This window comes from Spermophilus citellus (genome assembly GCF_964194105.1).
Source record: "Spermophilus citellus genome assembly, chromosome: 12".
Taxonomy (NCBI): domain Eukaryota; kingdom Metazoa; phylum Chordata; class Mammalia; order Rodentia; family Sciuridae; genus Spermophilus; species Spermophilus citellus.
In genome coordinates this window covers 118186575-118209658 of record NC_138198.1, presented here as the reverse complement: position 1 = coordinate 118209658, position 23084 = coordinate 118186575, and the positions used below count along the sequence as shown (strand labels likewise).

The following is a 23084-nucleotide window of genomic DNA, read 5'->3' as shown; positions in this document are numbered from 1 at the left end:
TCTCTGGATGCAGAGTTTATAGAAATCTGCATCCAGAGACAAGTCAAGTGGGTCTTAACTTGGGCTAAGCCACTTCAGGAGAACAGAACTTGCCAAAGAAAATGATGTTTCGGGTTTTGTTGTGCCTGATGATGTAAATAAATGGGTGGTCGGCGTTAAATTCATCCTTGTGTTGTAGGATCCGGGATCCTGGCACCTCAATGGACTCCCCACCATCTTCATTTATTTCTAAGCACGCTCTGTGAATGACATTCGACAGGGCCACTCCCTTGGTCTCTGACATTCCAGAGAAATCAGATGTATCTTCGTTAAAGGTATTTTTCAGCCCTAGGTTTTCCAGACTAGATTTGGGGTCAATGATCTTTTCCACCTTAAACTTGGGAAGGGAGAGTTTGACTTTGGCATTGGCCATGGTGCTAGGATTGGTCCACTGCAACAGCGTCTCTGAGTTGAGTTGTTTTTCAATCTGAAGGACAGAAAGGAAAGGAAATTAGTTTGATGTATCTCCCACTGTAAGAGACCTTGCTTGATGGAAAACATACAGAGTTTTCATGAGTCTGATTCTGAATCAGTCTGGGTGGAGCATCATCAAAGATGGTGGAGTACTTCTGATAGGAACCAGTGTCTCTCTTAAGACCCACCAGCCACGGGCTCTGTTCTCCTTCTCCCCTACCACAGTGCTCCCTCTGCCCTGAAAGTTAAGAGGGCATGGTTTTAATTGGTTTGCTTTAAATTACAAACTAGCTTTTCAGAAAACAGATGCATGGGGTATGATGCTGCACACATGAGAGTTTTCTGGATTATTATTATAATTTCTCTGTAAGGAAATCTAGAATACCCATGGGCTGGGCATGGCATAGAATTTAACAACTCAAATTAAAGGTAAAGTTATTCTTTTTAAAACTGGAACTTGAACTGTCTCTGAGACATTCTTCAAGTCATGGGTGGTAAAGTGGGAAGTACCTCGGAATGTGACATTATTTGAAATAAGGCCAACTGCAGGTATAATTAGCTAAAATGAGGCCATTAGGGTGGGCTCTAATCTGACTGAGTTCTTATAAAAAGTAAGAAATTGTACAGAGACAGACACACACACAGGGAGAAAGCGATGTGAAGGTGAAAGAAGATGCCAGGGTGGAGTGTGGACACGCCAAGAGACAGCAAAGGCTGCCAGCCACCGCCAGGGGCCGGGCGAGAGGCACAAGCCGGCTCTCCTCGCAGCCCCCAGAAGGAACCAACTTGCCAACACCCCAGCCCCAGGACTGTGGCCTCTGGAACAGTGAGAAAATAAATGTGTGTTATTGAAGCCACCCAGGTGTGGTTCTTTGTTATGGCTACCACCACAAACCCATCCAATGGGTATTCTTACCCATTCCTTTCTGAGACTCAAAAGACCGTTTTCTTTAATTCTATTTCCTTAAGAAAAATATTGACACATTTATGAGAGTATTTTAAGTAAGATAAAATCCAAGACAACCGAATAATAGCCGAAAGAGCAAGACATGAAATAAGAGAATAAAAAAAAAGACTAATACATCAAAGAAGAATGAGGGCAGAAATTCATTCAGGTCATAAAAGGATGGAGGCAACAGTAACAGGTAAGAGGGGGACTGGTTAGACTGCCCCCACACCCAGCAAATCAGGGAGTACCAGATGCCTAATGGGAACATACACAACCTCTGCTCTTCAAGAGCCCCCCTTCATAGGTAGACCCCTCTTCATAGATATGTAGACCACGGCCCACATGGCCTAGGGCTGAGGCCCAGGTGAGGAGAGCTATAATGGAAGCCAGGGAGGGGAGGTCCCAGAGGGAACAGGGGGGCCTCAGGCAGCTGGGCAGAGACTGAGCCCAGGGGGAAATTAAAGCTCATTCACAAGCAGATAGATCTGCCACTTTCATTGAACTTTGTGGCTATAACAATCTGTATAAGTGTAATAATATCATATTGATATCACATAAAAAATATATAAACTATACATAAGTATACCTTTTATATTATAAAATAACATAATATAATAACCTGCATAATACATAAATTTGAAGCATAATAAAATCTTGTGTGGGGGTATATGTATATATGTATGTGTGTGTGTGTGTGTGTGTGTGTGTGAAATTTATTGCACAAAATTAACCCTAAGGTAAGCTAATAATAATGTATCAATGCTGGGAGGGGAAGGAAAGGTACTGGCGAATGAGATTGATCAAATTGTTACGTGCATGTATGACTATGGCATAATGAGTCCCACTGTTAGTATAATTATAATGCACCAAAAAATTAAATAAAATAAAAATCAAAGAAAATTTCAAAAAAATATTTCAGTATTGGCTTTTCAACTATAACAAAAGTACCACCCTAATGCAAGATGCTAATAACTGGAAAACAATAGGATTGGGAGAAGGAGAAAGAGCATACGGGAATCCTCTGTACTTTCCACTCGCTTTTCTGAAAACCTAAAACTAAAACAGTGTGCTAATAAAGAAATAAATGAAGCTTCTGTTCTCAAGACAGTGGGCCACGCAGTGCATAGCCATTTGGGCTCTTCCTGCTGACATGAGGGAGGCACCCTCACCTAGGGGAGAGAACATACCTCCAATTTCCCAGGCTCAGATCCTGGGTCTCATATCATTGACTAGTTCTGTGACCATGGACTGGGTACCTACCCCTCTGTGCCTCAGTTTCCTTGTTGTTTCTAACCACAGGGCTGCCGGAAGAATTAAATGAGATCATGCATCTGGGGATGAAGCACCATTCCTGGCACATCCTAAGTGCCAAATAAAAGTTGGCTGTTCTCATATTAAAGAGGAAAGGCCCCTGAAGCCCATGGAGATGACTGAGCCAGTGGTGTGTGAGGCAGTTGGCCACAGGCTTCTCACGGCCCCACACAGCACAGTCCAGGGGCCTCTCTGCCCTCTCTGCCATGGCAGGGGCTCCTGCCTCCCTGTACATAAGCACTGCCTCCTCCTCACCTTCTCCAAGCCCGTCGACTCATCCTCCACATCCTTGGGTAGCAGGATGAGCATGCTGAGATGCTTATTTTGGAAAGGAAGCTCAATGATCTTGCAATTGATGTCATCAATGTTGCCCATACAGAATGTGGCCTCCATGTTCATCATCTGCACAGGCTTGGTGTCTGTCTGTACAGGAGACAAGTTTGGAAACGTTAACAAGCAATTACTTTCAAGCACAAATATATATACACCATACATACATAAAAACATAAATACACACACCACACCCTTACACAGGAACACACATAAATACATAAATATATAAGAAGATACCTATATACACACAAATTTGTTCATATGGTTTTGGATCATTGTGGCTCATGATCCAGCCTTTGGGATTCAAACCACACTACACCCAAACCATCAAGCACTGACCTGTGTTGAGTTTATAAATCCTTTTCAAAAATTATCCATGTCCTTTATAATTCCATGTGCTATATATTATATAAACTATATATAATACTGTATTTGCATATATAAAATATTAGCAGTAAGACAGTCTGAAAATATATGAAAAGTTTAAGTTAGTCTCTATAGACACTTATGATTTTGAGATCTTTAAACAAAGTCTTGGTGGAGCTGACTTCAAAATAAATTCTACTTGCAAACCCATATACCTATTTGCTTCCTAATCAAAAAAGATGTGGCATATAGAAGGACAAAACTGTATTGTGTTTGCCCTTTCTGTTCACCTTTGAGAGCCCTCCTCCTGTCTTGTACCTACTCAGATCTGAGCAGATGGAGAGTCTGGATTGGAGATATGAAGCCCAGGTCTTGGTCCCAAATGTGACACAAGCAGATGCTACAACCTAGAGCAAGTCTCTCAACCTAAGTCTCTGTTTCCTTGTCAGTGGAACGAGGAGATTGGAAAATTCATAATAATAGCTATGGCTGGGGAGGGAGGAAGAGAAGAGAACCAGCGGGTGGGAGGTGGGGGGACACACACAGCAGCCCAGCTGTTGTGACTTTTTTTTAAAACTCTCTAAAATAAGTAAGACAAAATGTTAAGTTCATGAAGTTGGTTGGTAGGTACACTGGTGTTTCTTTTATTATTCACTATAATTTTTGTGTGCTTGAAATATTTCATGATTTTAAAAGATGAGAGTGCTTCTTCTTTTTTTTTTTTTCATTTTTTCTGAAAATCCCTTCCTCCAGCTTCCATACACTCCACGCTCCTCTTGCAACAGGGCCATGAAAGGGATGTAACCCTCAGGCCTCTATCTCCAGGGACCACGCGGGCCTTTCCCTCTCTGGGCTCCCATTAAGATCTAGTCTCCTATCTCTGCTACCAAGGGTTTCTGAAGAAAAACTAATTCATACTAAGAAGCGAAAGACTGATAGTAGTTTAGGGTAACTTACTGTCTTCATATGCACCTCCCACAGGTAGTTTCTTGTTAACCTAATCTCTTTAGGGGAGACTTCCAGCTTCATGTCAGTCCTTCAGGGATAACATCACAGTAAAACCTGTACCTCTCTGGGATTTTTCAAACAGTAAGCCGCACCTTACCCAGCACCGCTCTCAAAACACAGCTATGCCTTCCTTATTTTGCTTTTTGTACATACCTCTATCTTAGCACTTGCCAAAGTGCTAGGAATATTTTGTGGTTATCTTTTCACCTCCCACCTCAACTGGAATATAGTCATGGCAGATACAGTCATGTCTTGGTCCTGGGATATCCCACCAGATAGTACCTGTTTACTAAATATTTGACTGATGGATGATTGAAAACTTCAGTGCTAAAGTATAACCAGAAAGCGAATTATGATAGGAAAACATGTTGCTTTAAAAATTTACTGATAATTCTTCCATTTTTTTAAGAAGATATAGATTTGTCTAAAAATTTCCATCAGTTTCTGAACATGCCACAGAGTTGTGTCCTGTTAGAGTCTGTAAACAAGTCAGGATGGCGCCTGGCAAAATGCCAGAGGGAGTGGTTTGTGAAGTAACGCCAGCGAGCCATTAAATGTGGAGATTCCTTATTGGTTGACTGATGTATCTAGTTTATGCTAATTAAGATAAGCTGTGTGGAATGTATAAATACTGCTCCTGTCCTACAATAAATGGCTCCCACTCCTGCTGTATCAACGTACACAAGTTGTTCGTCACCCCCCGGCTATTTTGCTGCAGCCGGACTGCGGCAGTGTCCTCCAAAAGTTATCATCGATTTCACTTGTCAGCATCGAATTTAGGCACAACAATCCCATTTTCTGAAACAAGCATTGAGACATATTTTGAAAACAGGACTAAATAAAAACTATCCCAGAAAATACAATATAAATACAGATTAAGCAGCCCTAGCCTGAAAACCCCAAATGCTCTAAACTCCAAAAGTTTATGAGCACCACCCTCGTGCCTATATGAAAACTATGCCTAACATGAAAATTCCACACATGACCTCATATGACAGGGCAAAATACAGAGCACTAAAAATGCTGCCTGAGATCACCTTCATCCTATGTGCATAAGATGCAAATGAAACATCAATGAATTGTGTGTGGCCCTGGGACCTTCAGAGTGATGCCATTAAAACACGTTTTAGATTTCACTTCAGCAGGCCCAGGGACCCTCTGCCAGTCCTTCCTATGAAGAAGAACCAATCACCAGTCAAATGAGCCAGAGGAGGCTGGCTCCAGGATGGGACAGTGGGGTGGACCACACTCCTCCATGACTCTGTAGAGGCTCTAAGGTCACCTTCCACTTCAGCTCCAAAGGAAAGACAACACTAAGAAGTTCCAAAGCCATGCTTAAATCTCAGGAAACGGTAAGTGAAAACTTCGGAGTGTGAAGAATCCAATGTGTCCTTGGTTCCCAGGCAGGCCTCTGGTGCAGTCAGTCCTGTCCCTAGCAGCGAGCTTTGAGAAGACCACTGCAGTTGGGAAGCTAAGCTCAGGAAGGGGAAGGGGAAGGAGGACCTCCTGGCTCCCCTCCACACCCTGGATATTTTGAGTAGGTAAGAAGCAATAATGGTGGTTGTTGGCCTCTCCTGGAAAAATGTCCCAATAAAACCCAAAGAGGTTTCATCTCATATTGACTGTTTAAACAAACTGAGGGGCTGGGGATGCAGCTCAGTGGTAGAGCTCTTGCCTACCGTAGGTGAGGCCTTGGATTCAGTTCCCAGCACTGCAAACTGAGTTTGGGGGATTGACAGGTCATTCATTCAACAAATTTGCAGACAACCTAATGGCATGTCAGAATCTGCCAGGAACTACAGACACTGAGATATAAAAGCCATGGCATCTGCTGTGATAAAGCCCACACACCAGTGGAGAGTCAAAAAAAAGCAAATGATTAGATTTTACTGGAAAAAGTACACTTGAGGGTGGGCAATGTATGACTAAAACCCCATGGAAAAAAGCAAAAGGCACGGAAGTCAGTCCCAGGAGCCTGTATCCCAAAGGGCTTTTCTCCTGGATTCTAGCATTAAGGTGCTGCTTATAAGGCAAAAACAAGTGATCGATGCTAGGTGCTCATGGCTCAGAATAATTAGAATTGATATGTAGATTTGTCAGGGTAAATAAGCTACCTTCAAGTATGGCAGAGACTCAAAGACTGCTGTGGGTCTGACTTCTTCACGCCACTCACCAAACCATATTTTCCTATGGATCCCTGCGTTGTCCTAGGTTCTCCCATGAAGTAGGTCAATTTTCCAGTCTCAGCTGTTTCTTTTCTTTTACAAAAGGGGTGCTTCACCTATGTCTGAGTTATTTTTCACATAGTCACCTCAACGCTATTAATGAGACCGCCCTGCAAAACAAGCTTCTCACCCTGCCCTATAACAACTCCTAGTGGTGCAGATGGGTAAGCTGGACTTTTTTCTTCAGAAAGTCAAGAAGTGCTTCAAATTATCTTTTAAGTTAGACATTAAAATATCCAAACTGGGCTGGGGGTGTGGCTCGGTGATAGACAGCTTGCCTAACATTTGTGAGGCCCTGGGTTCCATCCCCAGCATTGAAATTAGTTAATTAATTTCATAATCGAACCATGCGCTTCACTGTCAATAGGTGAGAAATTGAGATCATAGAGTAGGTAGTCAGGAAAAAGATTCCTAAGTGGTCCAGGTCTCACAATAACCCAAAGGCTTTTGCTAGAAGGATTTAGTTTGCTCTTTTTCTTTCCATTCCTCTTCCTTTCTTGCTTAAGGCCCCATGCCCTCATTTTCCTTGTTGGAATGAATTCCAATACCTCCTCCCCACACACACACACACCCCTCCATTGCCATAACAGGTAGGATCTGCAGTAGGATCCTTGAACCATCCCATGTGGCCACATACCTTGCTGACTCTGAAAGGGCATTCTTTTGTTTCTGATTCAGGGAATTTCTTCATCCACTTTCCAACAAAGTAGGCAGCATTAACCACGAGGATTTTGGTCTGGTCATTTACACTGTTGTCAGACAAAATGTTCTCAAAGTGGCCTGAAAACAATTTTAGAAAACCAAAAACAGCAGTTACCCTTCCAAACTACATCGGTTACACACATGCATGTTCAATCACCCGGGAATTACTGCTTGCTGGACTGGCACCATGGAAGGCCTGATAGGATTGCAAGTCAGATTTTCTTGTGCTCCTGGGCAAATTCATGGTCCCTTGCTGTATGCCTGGCCCTGTGCTCAGCCTTTTCATATTATTATCTTACTTTTTTCACAATGGCCCTATAAGATAAAGATCATCATCTCAATTAAAAGTTGAAGAAACTGGGCTCAGAGAGGCCAAGGGGCTACCAGCTGAAAAGCTTGTCTGACTCCAAGACAGGCCCTTCCCTTCACCCTACGTCTCTCTACTCCTCTCCCAGGGGTACTCCTTGCAGGCAGGTTATTTGTCCCAGAGTCAACTTAATCACCAGAAGCTTAATCACAGCTGCTATTATTATGGCTCTCAAATTCTCAACAGACAAAGCAATTCAACAGTGATAATCTCATAATACAAAGAAATCCCCATATTTGAATAGCACTTGACATTTTTACAAAGATTTTCACATCAATTCTTGGATCCCACTTCCTGGGCTTGGACCATATGAAAAGGACCCTATACTTGGTTTCACGTTCTGCTATCACATTCTTAAGATTTTAATAAAATTTTCAGTAAAGGATTTTATTGAAATCCTGCATTTTTGTTTTCTCACTGACTGTGCAAATTATGTATCTGGTCCTGCCAGATATGTGTGTTGAACACATAATCGTTTTATTGGAGAAACTTGAAGATTAAAGATGTTTTTTAATCCAGTAAGTGGCAAAGCTTCAATTTAAATCCTGAGCCTCCATTTCCAAATTTAGAAGTCTTTTCATTCAACTACCTTCTCCAGTCAAAAACCTCAAATGCATTACGATTTTAAAACAAACGTCTGTTTGAGAGAAAATACAATTGGTTAGGAATTCTAAAAGTAAAGTTATACCACAGCAATTGAAGCAGGAGCTGCCTTTTGTTAATAATTTTTAAAGATGTGCTCAACCTAGTATTATATATATATATCAAAGTTTCTCTTTACAGAAGAAATCAAGAAAATTTATTTCAATAATATAAATATAGGTAGGTAGGTATGTGTGTACATGTGTATATATCTATAGCTACCATTTGTTGGTATATGTTATCTAATTTGATTCTAACAACAACCACATGAAAATTAAATAGATTAAATAGCATGCCCCCCGCCCCCCCCCCGCCCCCAACGTTTTACAGTTCCTTAAATTGAGGCTCCTTGTCCAAATGCCATAGTTGATAAGTTGTAGTGCCTGGATTTGAACCTAGGTCTTAAATGACTCCGGAGTTCCCGTCGATTCCATGCCCTTACAGGTGGACCTTGTTATTCGTGAGTCAGCACAGAGGCAGACCACTCTGGGCTCTGCTCATTCACGAAGGAAGTATCCCCGGAAGAGTATCCTTCCACACCAGCAGGATCTGCCTTAGGCTTCCCTCCCTAAACTAACACTATAAATATAGCCCCTGGAAAAGGACATAGTCATTGGCCTGCCATCCAAGTCACTTCACTTCCAACTTCTTCCTATCAAGGAAGGCAATTCACTGGGAGGTTTAATGGAAGGTGGAGGGGTCTGAACAGGGAGAATCCTGGGAAGCACTGAGCAGAGGTGCTGCCAAGGGACACGGGACCATCAGGGAGCACAGCAGCATAAGGATGGTAAGGCTCAGGACGCGCCTCCACTGCGTTTGTTTTCTCATTTTGTCTTCCTGTGTTTATCTGTGAATAAGACCTTTTGTCCTCTTTAATAAATTGGTAGAATTTTTGAGCCAGAAGTGATATCAAGGATCATCAAATTATACCAATCCTTCCATTTCTAGACTTTAAGACTTTAAAACTGGCCTCATGCTTTGCCCAAAACCCCACTCTGTTAGAGGCACAGCTGTGGCTCCACTGGGGCGGGTGGCAGCTTGACAGAGGGCAAGGCAAAGCAGACCAAAACTGAAACTCCACTGATTTCTGCCAAGCGATGAGATGATACAAGAAATTTCTAGAAAGGCAAGTTGTTGACATGTCTTGATGGACAAAATTGAGCCTGGATAAAAGCATCCAAGGAATCCTCCAGATGCTCAATTTTTATGAGTGGCTCAAGGATTCAGGAGAAAGGAAGGTCTGTTATTCAGCAGAACAAGTAAAGTATACTTGCCGTCAGTGAGATCCTTAATAGAGCTGTTGATCTGACCTTTCGTTTCTTCCAGTTTATCCTTGAAGTCCACGGTTTCCAATTCTTTTGCATACGGTCTCTTTGTAGAGCTGATGAACTCCTAAAAAACACCCAGTTTTGTAAATTCACAAAGTACTTATAATCTATAATCAATCTATTACATTGTTACACAGTTCTAACAAAAGGATTCTTAAATATCTATTACCATGGGTACACTTTCCAATTTGGTAGCATGAACTGTTTCATTTACTCAATTATAGGACAATATCAATTATTAAATGCATCCACCAATTTAGTATCTGCTTCTGGGAAACAAAAAGAAACTATGTTAAATATGCACAATTACAAAATGAATGGCAGCTTTCTGTTCAAATTCCACTGAATAATATGAGAATTGAGCAAATTGAATTGAATACGAGTTGCATTCTGACATAAGAAAAAAATGAATTCCAATTTCAGAAACTTAAAAAATGTGTATATATCATAGAGAAAATGTACAGAGAAGAGAACTATGAGCAGAAAATCATTATCCTCCCTGAAATAAATAAATATGCTAAAGACCCTCGATACTCAGATAACAGTCCAAGGATGAGGAGCCACATCACCATCTGGGATCTTGATAGAAATCAAGAATCTCGGGCCCCGCCGAGAACTAAAAAAAATAAATAAATATTAAAAATTCTCTCTCTCTCTCTCACTCTCTCTCCTCTCTCACTCTCTCTTAAAAAAAAAAAAAAAAAAAAAAAAAAAAAAGAATCTCGGGCCCCACCCTAGACCCACCGACTCAAACTGTACATTTTAACAAGACTCCAAGGCATTTAATCTGATGTTAAAATTTGAAACATAGTGCCATAGACATCACAGCGGTGGCTCTAACCTTAATGCTTGTTTAAAATGCTAAACCCTAAACACTATTGATCAAGACATCTGAGGCCAAGAATTTGCTTTTCTGACAAACACCCAGGTAGTTCTGATGCAGATCAGCCCTCTTCAAACCACAACTGTTTGTACTAGTTAACTAGAAATTTCCAGGAGCTATGAGCTCAGAAAGAAGAGCAACAGAAAGCAATCTAAAAATATATAAAATTCAATTAAAAACAAAAACCTTGCAACTCCTAGTTTGGCCGAAATTCCAAATGTTGAAATGAAGGTTAAACCAAACTAAAAATAACTTGAATGTCATGTCTCTTCACTTCTAAGCACAGGGCTCCTGCACTTCTTCAGAGCAGCTAAGGCCTGAGCCAATTAACTTAGCTTCAGATAACTGCAACTCAGCCTTGGGACTGACTGAGTCAGCAGGCACCAACTAAGAACTTCAGAAAGGCTCAGCAAGAGGAAGGCCCTTCATTGTCCTCTCTGCAACAAAGATGTATTAAGTATCTCCTGAAGGACCACCTGGGGGCCATGAAAGTTTTTCCATGCCCAGCACCAACTCACATCTCAATTTTGTTTAATTTCCCAGATGATTTTAGAACAAAAATGGTCGCATATGTGTGTCTTCAAGGAACGAGAATAAACTCACAACAATATCTAGCCACTTATGTGTCCTCAAAGGCTCTCAACAAAACAAATACCTAATACAGAAAGGTATAATATAATGACAAAAAGGCTTTGATGGAGATCAAGCGTTTAGATTTAGGAAGTTTGAAATTCTGACCAACCAAACAAGAACTGAATCAACTCTTACTAGAGAGAGAATCTCCTTGTAGTCTAGACTGTTGGCTATGTGTTTCAAAATAGACTTTAAAATATTATGCATGATTCACCCTGGGATCGAGAATCACAATGTTCTTTACAAGACTGCTTCAAGAAATGGCTGAACTTAAATAACCAGAGCTGCCTTATATAGACCCACATCTGACCAGCCTCATAAAACAAACAAAACCAACTTGTGGCTGATGAAGAGTGCTAATTTATGGTTTATTTTTGGAATTGATCTTTGAGGAACACCAGGAGAACATTCTGTACAAAAACAAATGAGATGGGGATCCTAAAACACCCTGGAGCCAGATGTCCGGCTATTTAGGAGTTAAAAATTTAACTCAAGAGTTTTTTTGCACTTCTTGTCTCCAGGGATACATTTTTTTTAGGCAGTTGAATACCCCATTCTCTCAGAAAAGAAGCAGGGAAGAGGCATAGGAGGTGTGAGGGTTTGAGAGGGAAAGGGAAGCCCACGAGCCTCTCTCCACTTGGAGCTAGAAGGTATTGAGTCCCACAACATTTAACCTCTCCAGGGGGACTGTTTTATTTTAAGAAGTCTTAAATCAAAAACGAACATCTTAGAAATGAATGTTGCAGGTCTGACAATGTGAAACGCCATTCCTGGAGGAAAAAGATAAATTTTGCTAATTGCTTTCAACAACTTACTGTAGAAGGGTTCAGTGATTTGTCTACGTAGAGCCGCTTGATTAGTTTCAAAGAGTAAAAGGAACTGAGTTTATTTACATCCGAGGTGACTGTTTGAAATCCGAAGTGCACATCTTTGACATTGTCAAAATGAAGGACCTGTTAAGAGAAGCAGCTCATTAGCAAAAAGCATTTCCTCTTCCTGATGAAGTGGACACCTGTGATGGCAGCCAGCTCAGCACGCAGAGCCCCTTTGCTCTGATGCTCCCATAAAGCCAAGCCTCTTGGCCTCCGCACTGTGGACATTTGGGGCTGGGCAATTCTTTGCTGTGAGGGCCTGCCCTGGGTGTTGCATACGCTTAGCAGCCTCCCTGACCAAGTAGGTGCCAGCAGCACTCCTCCTCCTGTGCATGACAGCCAAGACATTCAGACATTGTCAGATGTCCCCAGGGTGGGCCAGGGAGGGAAAAATTGTCCCTGTCTGAGAAACACTACCATAAAGATTCTCTTAGTAAATCAAGGAAAATGTGCCCTTTCTTCAAAATGATGCCACTTAGCACTCACACAAAAGGATCTCCCCCCTGGGGAAGATTAAGCTGGGTTATAATTTCTATCCAATTTAGAGATCGAAACAAGAGATTCATACCAAGAGAGACAATCACTAGGCAGGTGTGAGTCTGGGAGGGAGGTGCCCGGAGCCGCAGTCCAGTCTCCCTGAGATGCTTTAGCAAGTGCTAAAGGGGCTGTTGCACCTCTGACAAATGGGGGGGGGCGCTGCCTGGGAGAGTGAGTCTGATAGCCTTGCTTTGAATCCCAGCCTTCACCTATTAGGAAGGTAATCTTCTGTAGGCCATCAGATCCTCACCAGCCCCTCTGTAAAATGAGCCAAGAATGACTACTTTTCTGAGTTCTGAGGATTTACAGGTATTACATTTAAAACACCTAAAATGCATGGATTCAAACTGTCTATTATCCTTACAGTGATAGTCTAAGCCATTTAAAATTCAGATGCTGTCATTTGAAGGGCTTAAATCCTTTTATTTTCTTCCTAAATTATATTTTGTTCCAAACAACAGTCAAGAATCTCTTCTGCTCTGTGGCACTGCAAAAATGTGACGTCAGCTGGGACGAGTCTCTCCTCACTCCATAGCTCAGGACGGTCAGACCCTGACTCCACAACTCAGGTTGCACCACCAAATGGGCACATGGTGCCAGTGAGTCACACAGCCTCAGCACTGCAGGGCCAAACTGGCTGGCCCAGGCACTGCTCAGCTCTCCTGCAGAATGATGAGCGAACAAGCCCAGAAGATGACAGAGCCCAGCACTACTGCTGGGACACCCACAGCCTGTAAGGAGACCTTCCTTTATTGTTGTTGAGGAGCAGACCCCTACCAGGAAGTGCTCTTCTCAGCCTTTCTCTAAAGGGACACAGGAAAGGAGGAACAGGACTTGGGGTAGAGAACATGGGAGGGGCAGTTCAGAGGCAAGACGGATGAGAAGGTGCAGCTCCTCTGCCCAGGACTGAAGTTTCTTCCTCAAGCCTCACTCAGTGTCAAGCCTAAAATCTTCCCCCTGACCTAAATGATATTCCTGGGTCATAACATCAGGACATTTAGGAATAGAAGAAGGTAATCCCTTTTAAATGCTTATGAGTTCCTGGAAAGAAAGTTCGCTGAACCTAGAGCAATCAACATTAGGGATAATAAAGGAATGAAATTGGGAGGACACTCACCTACTGTTTACAAGAACAAGATGACTGAGAATCATAACCATCAGGAAAATTATCTCATCTAAGGTCTAAGACCCACACAAAGCTAGATAGTCAATCACAGCCAAAAAGAAATTAAAACATCTATGCACATATGTGTGCATATATAAAACACATCATCTTAGCCATGCTTCTTAAATAGGATGGTAAGGCCCCCCCCCACCAGAGAGAATTCCAGAACATGTAAACACAACTCACTGTATTTGTACCAGCTACTTGAAGGCAGATAATTTAAAATGTGCTTCTCTATTAAAATAAGTGAGGATATATTCTAGGACAGAATGCTTGCATTATGCTTGCATCTTAAAATGAAGCACAAAACTATAAATAAATTTTGCACTAATGTGGAAAATTTTGTTCTGTCTGAACGTAGGATGGAGGTGGAGGGTAAATTTACACTCTTTCTGCTCAGGGTATTTTCAGTGGAACATTTAATATACCACCTTGATTAATCTTCACAATATGACAGATGAAAGATATCAGGTGACTTGCCGAAGGCCACCAGCAAATGGCACCCTATGATTGCCTAGCAGATCCCCAGTTTCTCCATCACAACCACGTGACTGTACTAAGCACGGGCTGCAGGACACAGAAATGAGCTTTCACATTTAAAAACGGGTTAAGAGAATCCTGGAAATGACAGGACCCTCCACCCTGATCGACCCAGACCACCAAGTCTCCATTTCTTTCTCTAGTTCCTGCCTATGGATTCTGATAACTGCCTCCCCACTTAAAGTCAAAACAAGGCATGGGGCGGTGTGGTTACCTGTCCAATTTCATTTGCTGTGTCACCTTTGGCGCCTACTTGAGCAAGTGACAAAGAAGTGGAGAGACAGATTGGGGAGAAGAGGACATTGCCCACTGGCTCCTTTTCACACAGTTGTTTGAACAGGTCAACAGCAAAAGCCGAATTTGCCAGTCGCAAGGCATCCATCCTGGGCCTGGAAACGAAGACAGAGGAGAGGTGAATTTTCAATGTTTATTTAAAGTGTTCTCAACTGCATTCTGTCAGCACAATAAGAATTCTATTTCAACAAAGTAATGGTCTTGGGTAGGAAGAAGGAAATTCCGAAAGAAAGCCAGTTGTAAAGAGAGCTGTGGACAAGAGTCCGAAGGCATGTGAGGTCTTCATTGTGTGCCACTCTGCCCAGAATCTCCAAACTCGGGCTTGGTCAGCCACAATGGCCATGGTCCGGAGCCCAGACGTCACACTATCTCTTCACATTAGTGGTCAAGTGTTTGACAGCACCAATCAAAATCAGTCGGTTTTATTTACCACATATTGTTTCAATTAGGGTTTTGTTTAGGTCATACAAAATTGACTTTTTTGTGGATTGCAAACAGTCATATTGCATCAGTTTGACATGGTCCAGTTGATATTTATTAAGTGATATAAGTGTTTCCTCCACAAAGACATGTTGAACTCCTGATTCCTAACCTGTGATGTGACCCTAAGTGGAAACAGGGTCTCTGCAGATTTCATTGGTCAAGATAAGGTCATATTAGAGTTAGGTGGGCCCTGACCCAGTATGACCAGTGTCCTAAGAAGGACAGGAGAAAAGTCACAAAGACACACCAAGAGGGAAGATGGCATCACACCAAGAGGGAAGATGGCATCACACCAAGAGGGAAGATGGCATCACACCAAGAGGGAAGATGGCATCACACCAAGAGGGAAGATGGCATATGTGTACACAGACACAGAAAGCAAAGAAGGCATTGAATACCCCCAGGCAGTGCCTGAGCCCTGGTGTCAGGGAGAAAGCTCCACTACTCCAGATAGGGGACTTCCCTTGGCCAGGACCAGCAGATGCACAGGATGGCAATGTACACCTTATCCCCGAACAGAAATTCATAATGCAAAGCCATGAGAATAAGATCAAGGAATGGACCCCTGATCATCAAATATTTCTTCAGAATTCTTTGATGAGACATATTGCTTGCATAGAATGGACTCAAAAATATAATATGTCTAAATCTCAGGTCTGGAAAAGCAAGTTCATTAGCAGGAAAAAAAAAAAAAGCCTTGTTGACCCTGTTCATTTCATGCTCACTGGTCATCCCCCCATCCACTGACTTCCTCCTTCTCTTTATGTCTCTGCTAAGTTCAGCAAGTGCACTCAGCCATAGCACCCCTTACAAACCTGCTACAGGTGATCTAAAGTCATAGTGAGCATTATGCTCTGCTTTAAAGCCCACAACCACCTTCTCCTCTTGAAGTAGGGGTGTTACTGAGATCACCAGAGCGTCCTGAGATAAAAATTGGAAGACTGTGGAGTGTTTCAACCAGCACACCCACCACTAGGGAAATTAAAAAGAACTCCTCACAAAAAATTAAAAAGAACTCCTCCCACAAAAGGTTTGGGGGAGCCGGGTATAGTGGCACACACCTGTAATCCCAGCAGCTCGGGAGGCTGAGACAGGAGAATTGCAAGTTCAAAGCCAGCCTCAGCAACATCAAGGTGCTAAGCAACTCAGAGAGACTCTATCTCTGAATAAATACAAAATAGGGCTGGGGATGTGGCTCAGTGGTGGAGTATCCCTGAGTTCAATCACCAGCGACAAAAAAAAAAAAGGTTTAGGGAATGTGTGCAAGAGACTTTCAGGATGTCTGGCTTCTTCCTGCAGCACATTTAACATTGACAATGTTGAATTCATCTACAACTAACATTCAACATGTACATGGAGTCATGAGCTATTTCTTCACCAAACTTAGATCCCTGCAAACTTTTCAATGCTTCCACAACTTGAGGCCTAATCACACTGAGATTAATATGAAAACATACAAACTGCTTTAGCAAACACAAATAGCTCCCCCTAGAGAGGGTTTACTAATCCTCCAAGAAGACAAATGATAATAATTTTGCATAGTCAATAAAATCAACTGTGATTTTAGTGATTTCTTCTGGGCACAAAAATTGTGCTGAAGAACATGAATTAATTTGTTGAAGGAGTTTGACTACAAACACTAAGAATGGGTCCAGGAAGTGGACCAGAAGTAAGGAAATAACCCATTTTACCATTTTGTTGGACTAAAACATCATTCATTCATAATAACACTTTGAGATATATTTACCCTAAATGACTCCATGAATACAGCTTTTATATAGCTAATTACACAACACATGCTGTATTTAATGCAAGAATTAGACATCAGGGTGCATGACTTACATTCTCCATCAGGGACCTGGATCTGAGAGGCTGTCCCTCTCAGTGGGTCCCTTTCTTTGCATGGTTGTTCTCAGTGTGTGAGTCCAGATCTGTTCACCTTCCTGTCCTGATGCGGACTGGATCTTTTCTCAGAAAATTTTCTATGCCAGTGAGTAAGAGCATACAGCCCTTAATATTTAAGGTCCCTATACAGCATCACTTGTTGATGCTGGCCAAATGTATCAGAAACGTTCTGTACATGGTAAGATTGTAGTGGCACACAACCACCAATTAAGAAATCAATGAAACACTACATGATAAATCTCATCAGCTGTTCAGTGTTTAGTCCCAAATGACTTAAAATACTATAGAGCTGATCTGAGACAGCTCAAGCCATGACTTTGGCCAACTGCCACCACTGTGTTGCAAGACAATCAAAGCATTTAAACAAATCTCAGCAATGTTAGCAATATATTTCCAGGATACTGTCAAGCTCCTACACAGATCATTTTGTATCAAACAAATGTTATAAAAAAATTTAGGTACAACAGTAGAGATTAGCAATTCCCACACAGTGAATTTACACATCTAATCACTTGTGTTCAAAGTATTAAAATTGCTATAATATTTTTCCATTTTATTATCATCACCTTGATACAGATAGATTTATTTGTCTTCATGAAAACCTGGTAATGACATTAATCATGATAAGTTTGTTCATAACTCCAATATAGAAAACACCACACCTTTCAGGTACTTCAAAGTTTTGAAAGTTTTTTTGTTTCTTTCTTTCTTTTTTGTATTTTTTGCGGTGCTGGGGATCAAACCCAGGGCCTCATGTGTGCTAGGCAAGCACTCCACCACTGAGCCACACCTCCAGCAAGGCACTTTTATTTTAACCAGAGAATATTGAGATGGAAATTTAATCAGTAAAACAAATGCAGTTTTAAGAATATATATTAAAGCCGCTTATTTTTGCAATTTTTTGTGAAGGTGTTCTAAAATCATAAACTTCTAAAGTGGTTCAAAATCTTGGAGTGGAATCTAGTCTGGCTCCGCCTCTCCATTTTGCAAATAAGGAAAGTGAAGCAGGATGAAGATGAAGTGATTCTCCCAGGCCACCCACGCAGGGAGTGAGTGGCAAAGCCAGACCTGGAACGCTTTTCTTCTACCTCCACGCCTAGTACTTCCCACCACACCTTACCACCTTCTTTCTTGGCAATTCTGGCTTTGCTGGCATTTGCTCTCTCAGAAGTTTCTCAGGTTCCAAAATCCCATGTGTCCTGAATGACCCCACTTAAAAACACCAAGACTTCCTGTGTATTTTTTTTCATCAACCCATAACTTTTTGCTAATGATTTTCTTACTTGAAGGCGCTCTGGTTCTTTCTGCCATTTACATTGCAAACTCTTAATATTATAAAGCTGTCATTTAATGGGCAGGTCAAGCACTGAGGCCGGCATTCAGAAAGCAAAGGTGAGCACAGCAGGCACCTGCCTCTATCTATCAGTCAACTGGCTGGGGCAGGTGAAGTGTTTAGATAAGGAGCACAAGTTACCATGGAAGCACTTAGCAACACCAAACCCATACTGGAAATGTCAGGGTCACCTCCTCATAGACAGTGACATCTGAATGAGTCACACTCAAAGTGAGTCCTAAAAGAAAAGTAGAACTTAGCCATGCAAAGATATGGGCCAGAAAGAACTAGCACAATTCAGAGACTTCGAGTGGCCCCAAATGAACAGAGACTCATATAGTAGAATGGGGGAGGGGTACTCATTTCCCTAGATGCTAGCTTATCTCTGCCCCCTCTATAAAGGTTTTCTAAGTTTGTAAGGCATCTAAGCCAATGGGCCCTAAACTTTTTGTCTTTAGGCCATTTGAGTGAGATGAAGGTCCTATGGAGAGAATGACTCTACACCCCACTTTGCCTGGGACAGTCCTGGTTCACATCTGTTGTGCTGGCATTAGGAACTGTGCCCCATCACTGATAAGCATGTTATCTGAACACTATGGGTTCTTCTACTCACAGACCATCTATCTCACTCTTCTGCACACAGGCATGTGTGTGAACACACACACACACACACACACACACACAGCTATGTGCATAGTTTTTTCATTCTTTAAAAACTGAATATTGACTCTGTCCAGGTACTGAGGTATCTTTTAACCTGCCTCATTTTACAGAAGGAGCCATATGTTGAAAAACTCTTTCTTGGGTCTTTAGTATAACCAATACTTGGACAACACCTCGAGAAATCTTGCTATTATAATATAATGGAATGGAATGCCTAAATACTATAATGGAATGCCTAAATAACTCAGGCCTCTCTGGTTCACATTCTAACTCTAGGAGTAAAGTCAGTACCTGGTTAAGAAAATGAGATTCTTTTTACCTTTTTCAGGGTGGAAGAATATTATGAGGATTAAATGAAGTGATTATGGGAGTAAATGAGTATGGAAAGTGCCTTAGTAGGAGGAAAGTAGCTGCAGCCATGAGTAATAAAGATCATTGCTTAGCCTTCCAGTGGTAGAGGTGCCTCTGCTTGGCCAAGATATTCTGAAGCTCCTGTTTCTTTAAAAGCCTGACCTTGACCACAGACCATCCCACTGCCACCTTATAATAAATGAATGCCGAACCTGGGCCACATCAGAATGGCCCAGATTGCTGAGACTGCATGCCCCAAAGTCAATTTGCAACCCAGAAAGACTGAAGTGGCACAATTCAAGGCGTTAGGAAGCAAAGATAAAGCTGCTGACTCATTTTCTATGGCGAGTCCTTTCCTCAGACAGGCTCCCATCTCTCCACTCATCAAAGAACCCTCCAACACTGTCCCTGACTGACGGGGACTAAGGTGCAGAACCCACCTACTCTTATCGAAAACCTCTTGGGAGATGGAGGGGGTCAAAAGATGTTAAGAGCCTGGGGTGATGGTGGAAAGCCGGATCTCTTTCAGCAATCCCACTACAAGCTGTGAGTCTTCGCGTGGCACCACTTCCACCCTGTGGTCCTCATCTACAAAACAAGAGGGCTCCACACACATGTGTCAAGTCCTCTAGTTCTGAGAATTCAGTTACAAGTCTATGGAACAACATGACATATTAAATGGATTTTAGGTTTGATTAGCTTAAAGGAAGCCATAAAAAAATAATAATAAAATAGATCCTATGAGGAAAAAAAACTACAAACCAGCTCAATCTAAGACAATTTAAAAGTCCAAGAATCCACTTTGTTTAAAGTATTCCAAACCCCAGAAGTGGAGAGGGAAAATACTTTCTGCCTAGAACCATGCATTTGACGAGTAGATGAACATTCATGTGATGCTTAAAGCGCCATAAAGTAGAACAATCCATAAAGTCTGAATTTTGACCCCGCAGTGCGCACACACCTTCTCAACTTTCTCCAGCTTTAAGAACCACGCCCTTTCTGGGACGAGCATTGCAAAATCCACCCGGAGTTCCAAAGCAGGGCTGAAAACGTCCTCCGTGAACCACTGCTGCGCTCCACCACCACCAAACCCTCTTGGCAGGCTATTTCTTCACGTTCTGACCGTCCCTGGAGTGATTTTAAACCCCACAGGGCGTTTCTGGGGTCCAAAGGGCTGGAAGCTGGAAAGACCGCTATGGGGGATGCAAGGCAGCGGGCCACCCACGAAAGAAACCCATCCCGTCCACTGGTTCACCATCTCGAGTCAGCTCCAATAACCATCCAATGAACTGTCCTAGAGGGGAAGTCACAGGCCCTGTGTCCCCACTTTGCTTACCTGGAGTTGCAGTTATCCTGGGGAAACAGCGGCGAGGGAAAAGGCAAGCGTGGAGCTCAGAGGCCTGGATGTGAAAGCGAGACGCGCTGGCCAGGTGGAGCCGGCTCACCTGAGCCCCGCCCGCCACTCCCACCGTGGCCACGCCCAGCTGCGCCCTCCGTCCGCCCACCCGGGCGCTCTGGGCTCTTACTCACGCCTCTTGGCAGCTAGTCCGCGATTGAAAGAGATGATTCAGGCTGAAGTTGCTGCTGTCTGCACAGCTTTGAGGGCCTCGGACATGCTCAGGCAAGAAGTGGCTGTCGGTGGGTCCTGCCTTGGGCTAAATACATGCATGCATCAGTAAATAAAGCCAACCCTACTAGACAACACGGGTCCAGAACGCGAAGCATGAAATAGAAGGAATCTGTGTGTGGTGGTTGGAATACTACAGACCAGTTAGTGACATGAAAAGTACTCTACTCTCCTCCACCCTGCCCGTGTAAATTGTAGTAGCTTGTTCTGCTAGGTGTGTGTGTGTGTGTGTGTGTGTGTGAGAGAGAGAGAGAGAGAGAGAGAGAGAGAGAGAGAGAGAGAGAGAGATCATTAGCAAAATACTTAATACCAAGTTGATAGGAGAAATCATGAATCATGATGGGTGGCTGAGGGAGTTCCAACAGATTGCACAGTGTTGCTCTGAAATCTCCATGGAGCCTGCTCTTGACATGGTCTAGGTTTCCCACCTTCCTGCAGCACCTTCATTCCATGGACCTCCTCCCCTCCTATCCTATCTGTACTCAGGAAAGTACCTGAAACCCGGCCAGTTGCTTCTCTGCTGTGCTCGCCCTATTGTTCATTTACTATGTTTCATCATCACCTATTTACTTTACAGTCTCCTCCTCATTCATTTTGAAACACATGCACACAGCAAGGACTTGACATACAGCATGCAGTCAATGAATGCTTGCTGGTTAAATGAATGAGAGCCACTCATTAGCTAAACTAAAATTAATTGGTAGCTTCCCTACCTGCTTGTGCTGCCCACCCCCCTTCCTGTATTTTGTTATTAACTAGGATCAACGTCATAAACTAAATGAGTTGAACTCTGAAAGGAATATTTCAGGCATTAGTGGAGCAAGTAGAGGCAAGGTCATAGGAGGGGGTGTGGGCAGAATGCCTCTTAAAATTTCATTATCCAGCTGTAGTGAGGAAAATGTGTGTTTGAGGGCAGAGTCATAAATTTGCAATCTGACTCTACCACTCATTGCTAAAGAAATCCTAAACAGAGTACTTACTCTCTAGCCATGATTCTTTTTCTGTAAAATAAGGCATACATATATACAAAGAGACCATGCTTGTGAAGTGTCTGCACATGTACTCCCTAGTGATGGTAGTTATTACCACTTTGCCTGTTTTTCAAATGGACCCAGGAATATCACAGTGACCAAAAGGTTGGAGCATGATATTGAGATCTCATTTACCACAATTATTTATTAAACACCTACTGAATGCTTGCTACTATGGTCCATAGATTGTAAGTGATTTGCACTTAAATCATAGAGCTATCCTCCCTTCTGATGTTTAATTCCCTGGGCAACACTCTGATTCAGTGCTTGCCCACTCTGGGCAGAAATATTTCCAGTGATAGAAGTTCAGCAACACCCAAGGAGGCCTGAACATAATACCTTTAAGTGATTCTGACTGTTCGAAAGTTGGAGGCACCATTCCATTAGGGATACAAGACACTCTCCACAGAGATCTTATAATAGTTCCATCAGAAGATCAGAAATGAAAGCAGTGAAGTGTCTTGCAGCATATAATAAAGAATGTAAGCCTGATGCATGGCACAAAGGGAGTTCAGAGACAAATATGACCCTTTTGTCCTTGGAGGCAGGGTCACTGGACATCAGAAGACCATTCAGGCCAGGAGCAAAGCATGAGCAAAGGTGTAGAGCTGGGATGACACCAGGTATACTGGACAGGGATGTTAACCAAAGGTTCCTGCCAAAAGCATTCGTGTGTTGAAGTGTCTGAACCAAGCAAGGCAAGGACTCTGAGTCTCAATGTAACATCATTGACAAGACAAACACTGATTGAGCCAGATCAGTGGCTATCACTCAGTGGCAAGAGCATTAAACTTGTGATTCTATTTGACTGAGGAGAACTTTTCCTCAGTAACATCTTCTCCATGGTGGCCATCAACTTAATTCCTTTTAAGGAGAGAATGGAGTTATACCAGCAGTTCACATTTATAAAGCCGCATTTTCAAACTAGTTCCTAGAACACAACAGCTGAGAAATTCTAGGGGAGAATGGCCTCAAGAGTTTCTCATGCTCTCAACATGGGAACTCCGCCTCCTGCTTTCAACTGGACACTCTGACTAGAGTCTGTGATTAATTGATTAAGTACCTGTTGAACGTGTCAGACCC

General features: G+C 42.5%; 1 protein-coding gene across 1 annotated transcript; it reads right to left on the bottom strand.

The window, feature by feature from the left end:
* SERPINB5 (serpin family B member 5) lies at window positions 1–20722 on the bottom strand. Its single transcript, XM_081263278.1, has 7 exons — window positions 20680–20722; window positions 14529–14703; window positions 12016–12153; window positions 9631–9748; window positions 7283–7425; window positions 2969–3136; window positions 1–466 (listed from the first exon to the last, which is right to left on the bottom strand). The coding sequence occupies exons 2-7, from the start codon at window positions 14694–14696 to the stop codon at window positions 65–67; spliced, it is 1137 nt and encodes a 378-aa protein (XP_081119404.1). The 5' UTR covers window positions 14697–14703; window positions 20680–20722; the 3' UTR covers window positions 1–64.
* Between the last annotated feature and the right edge of the window lie 2362 nt (window positions 20723–23084).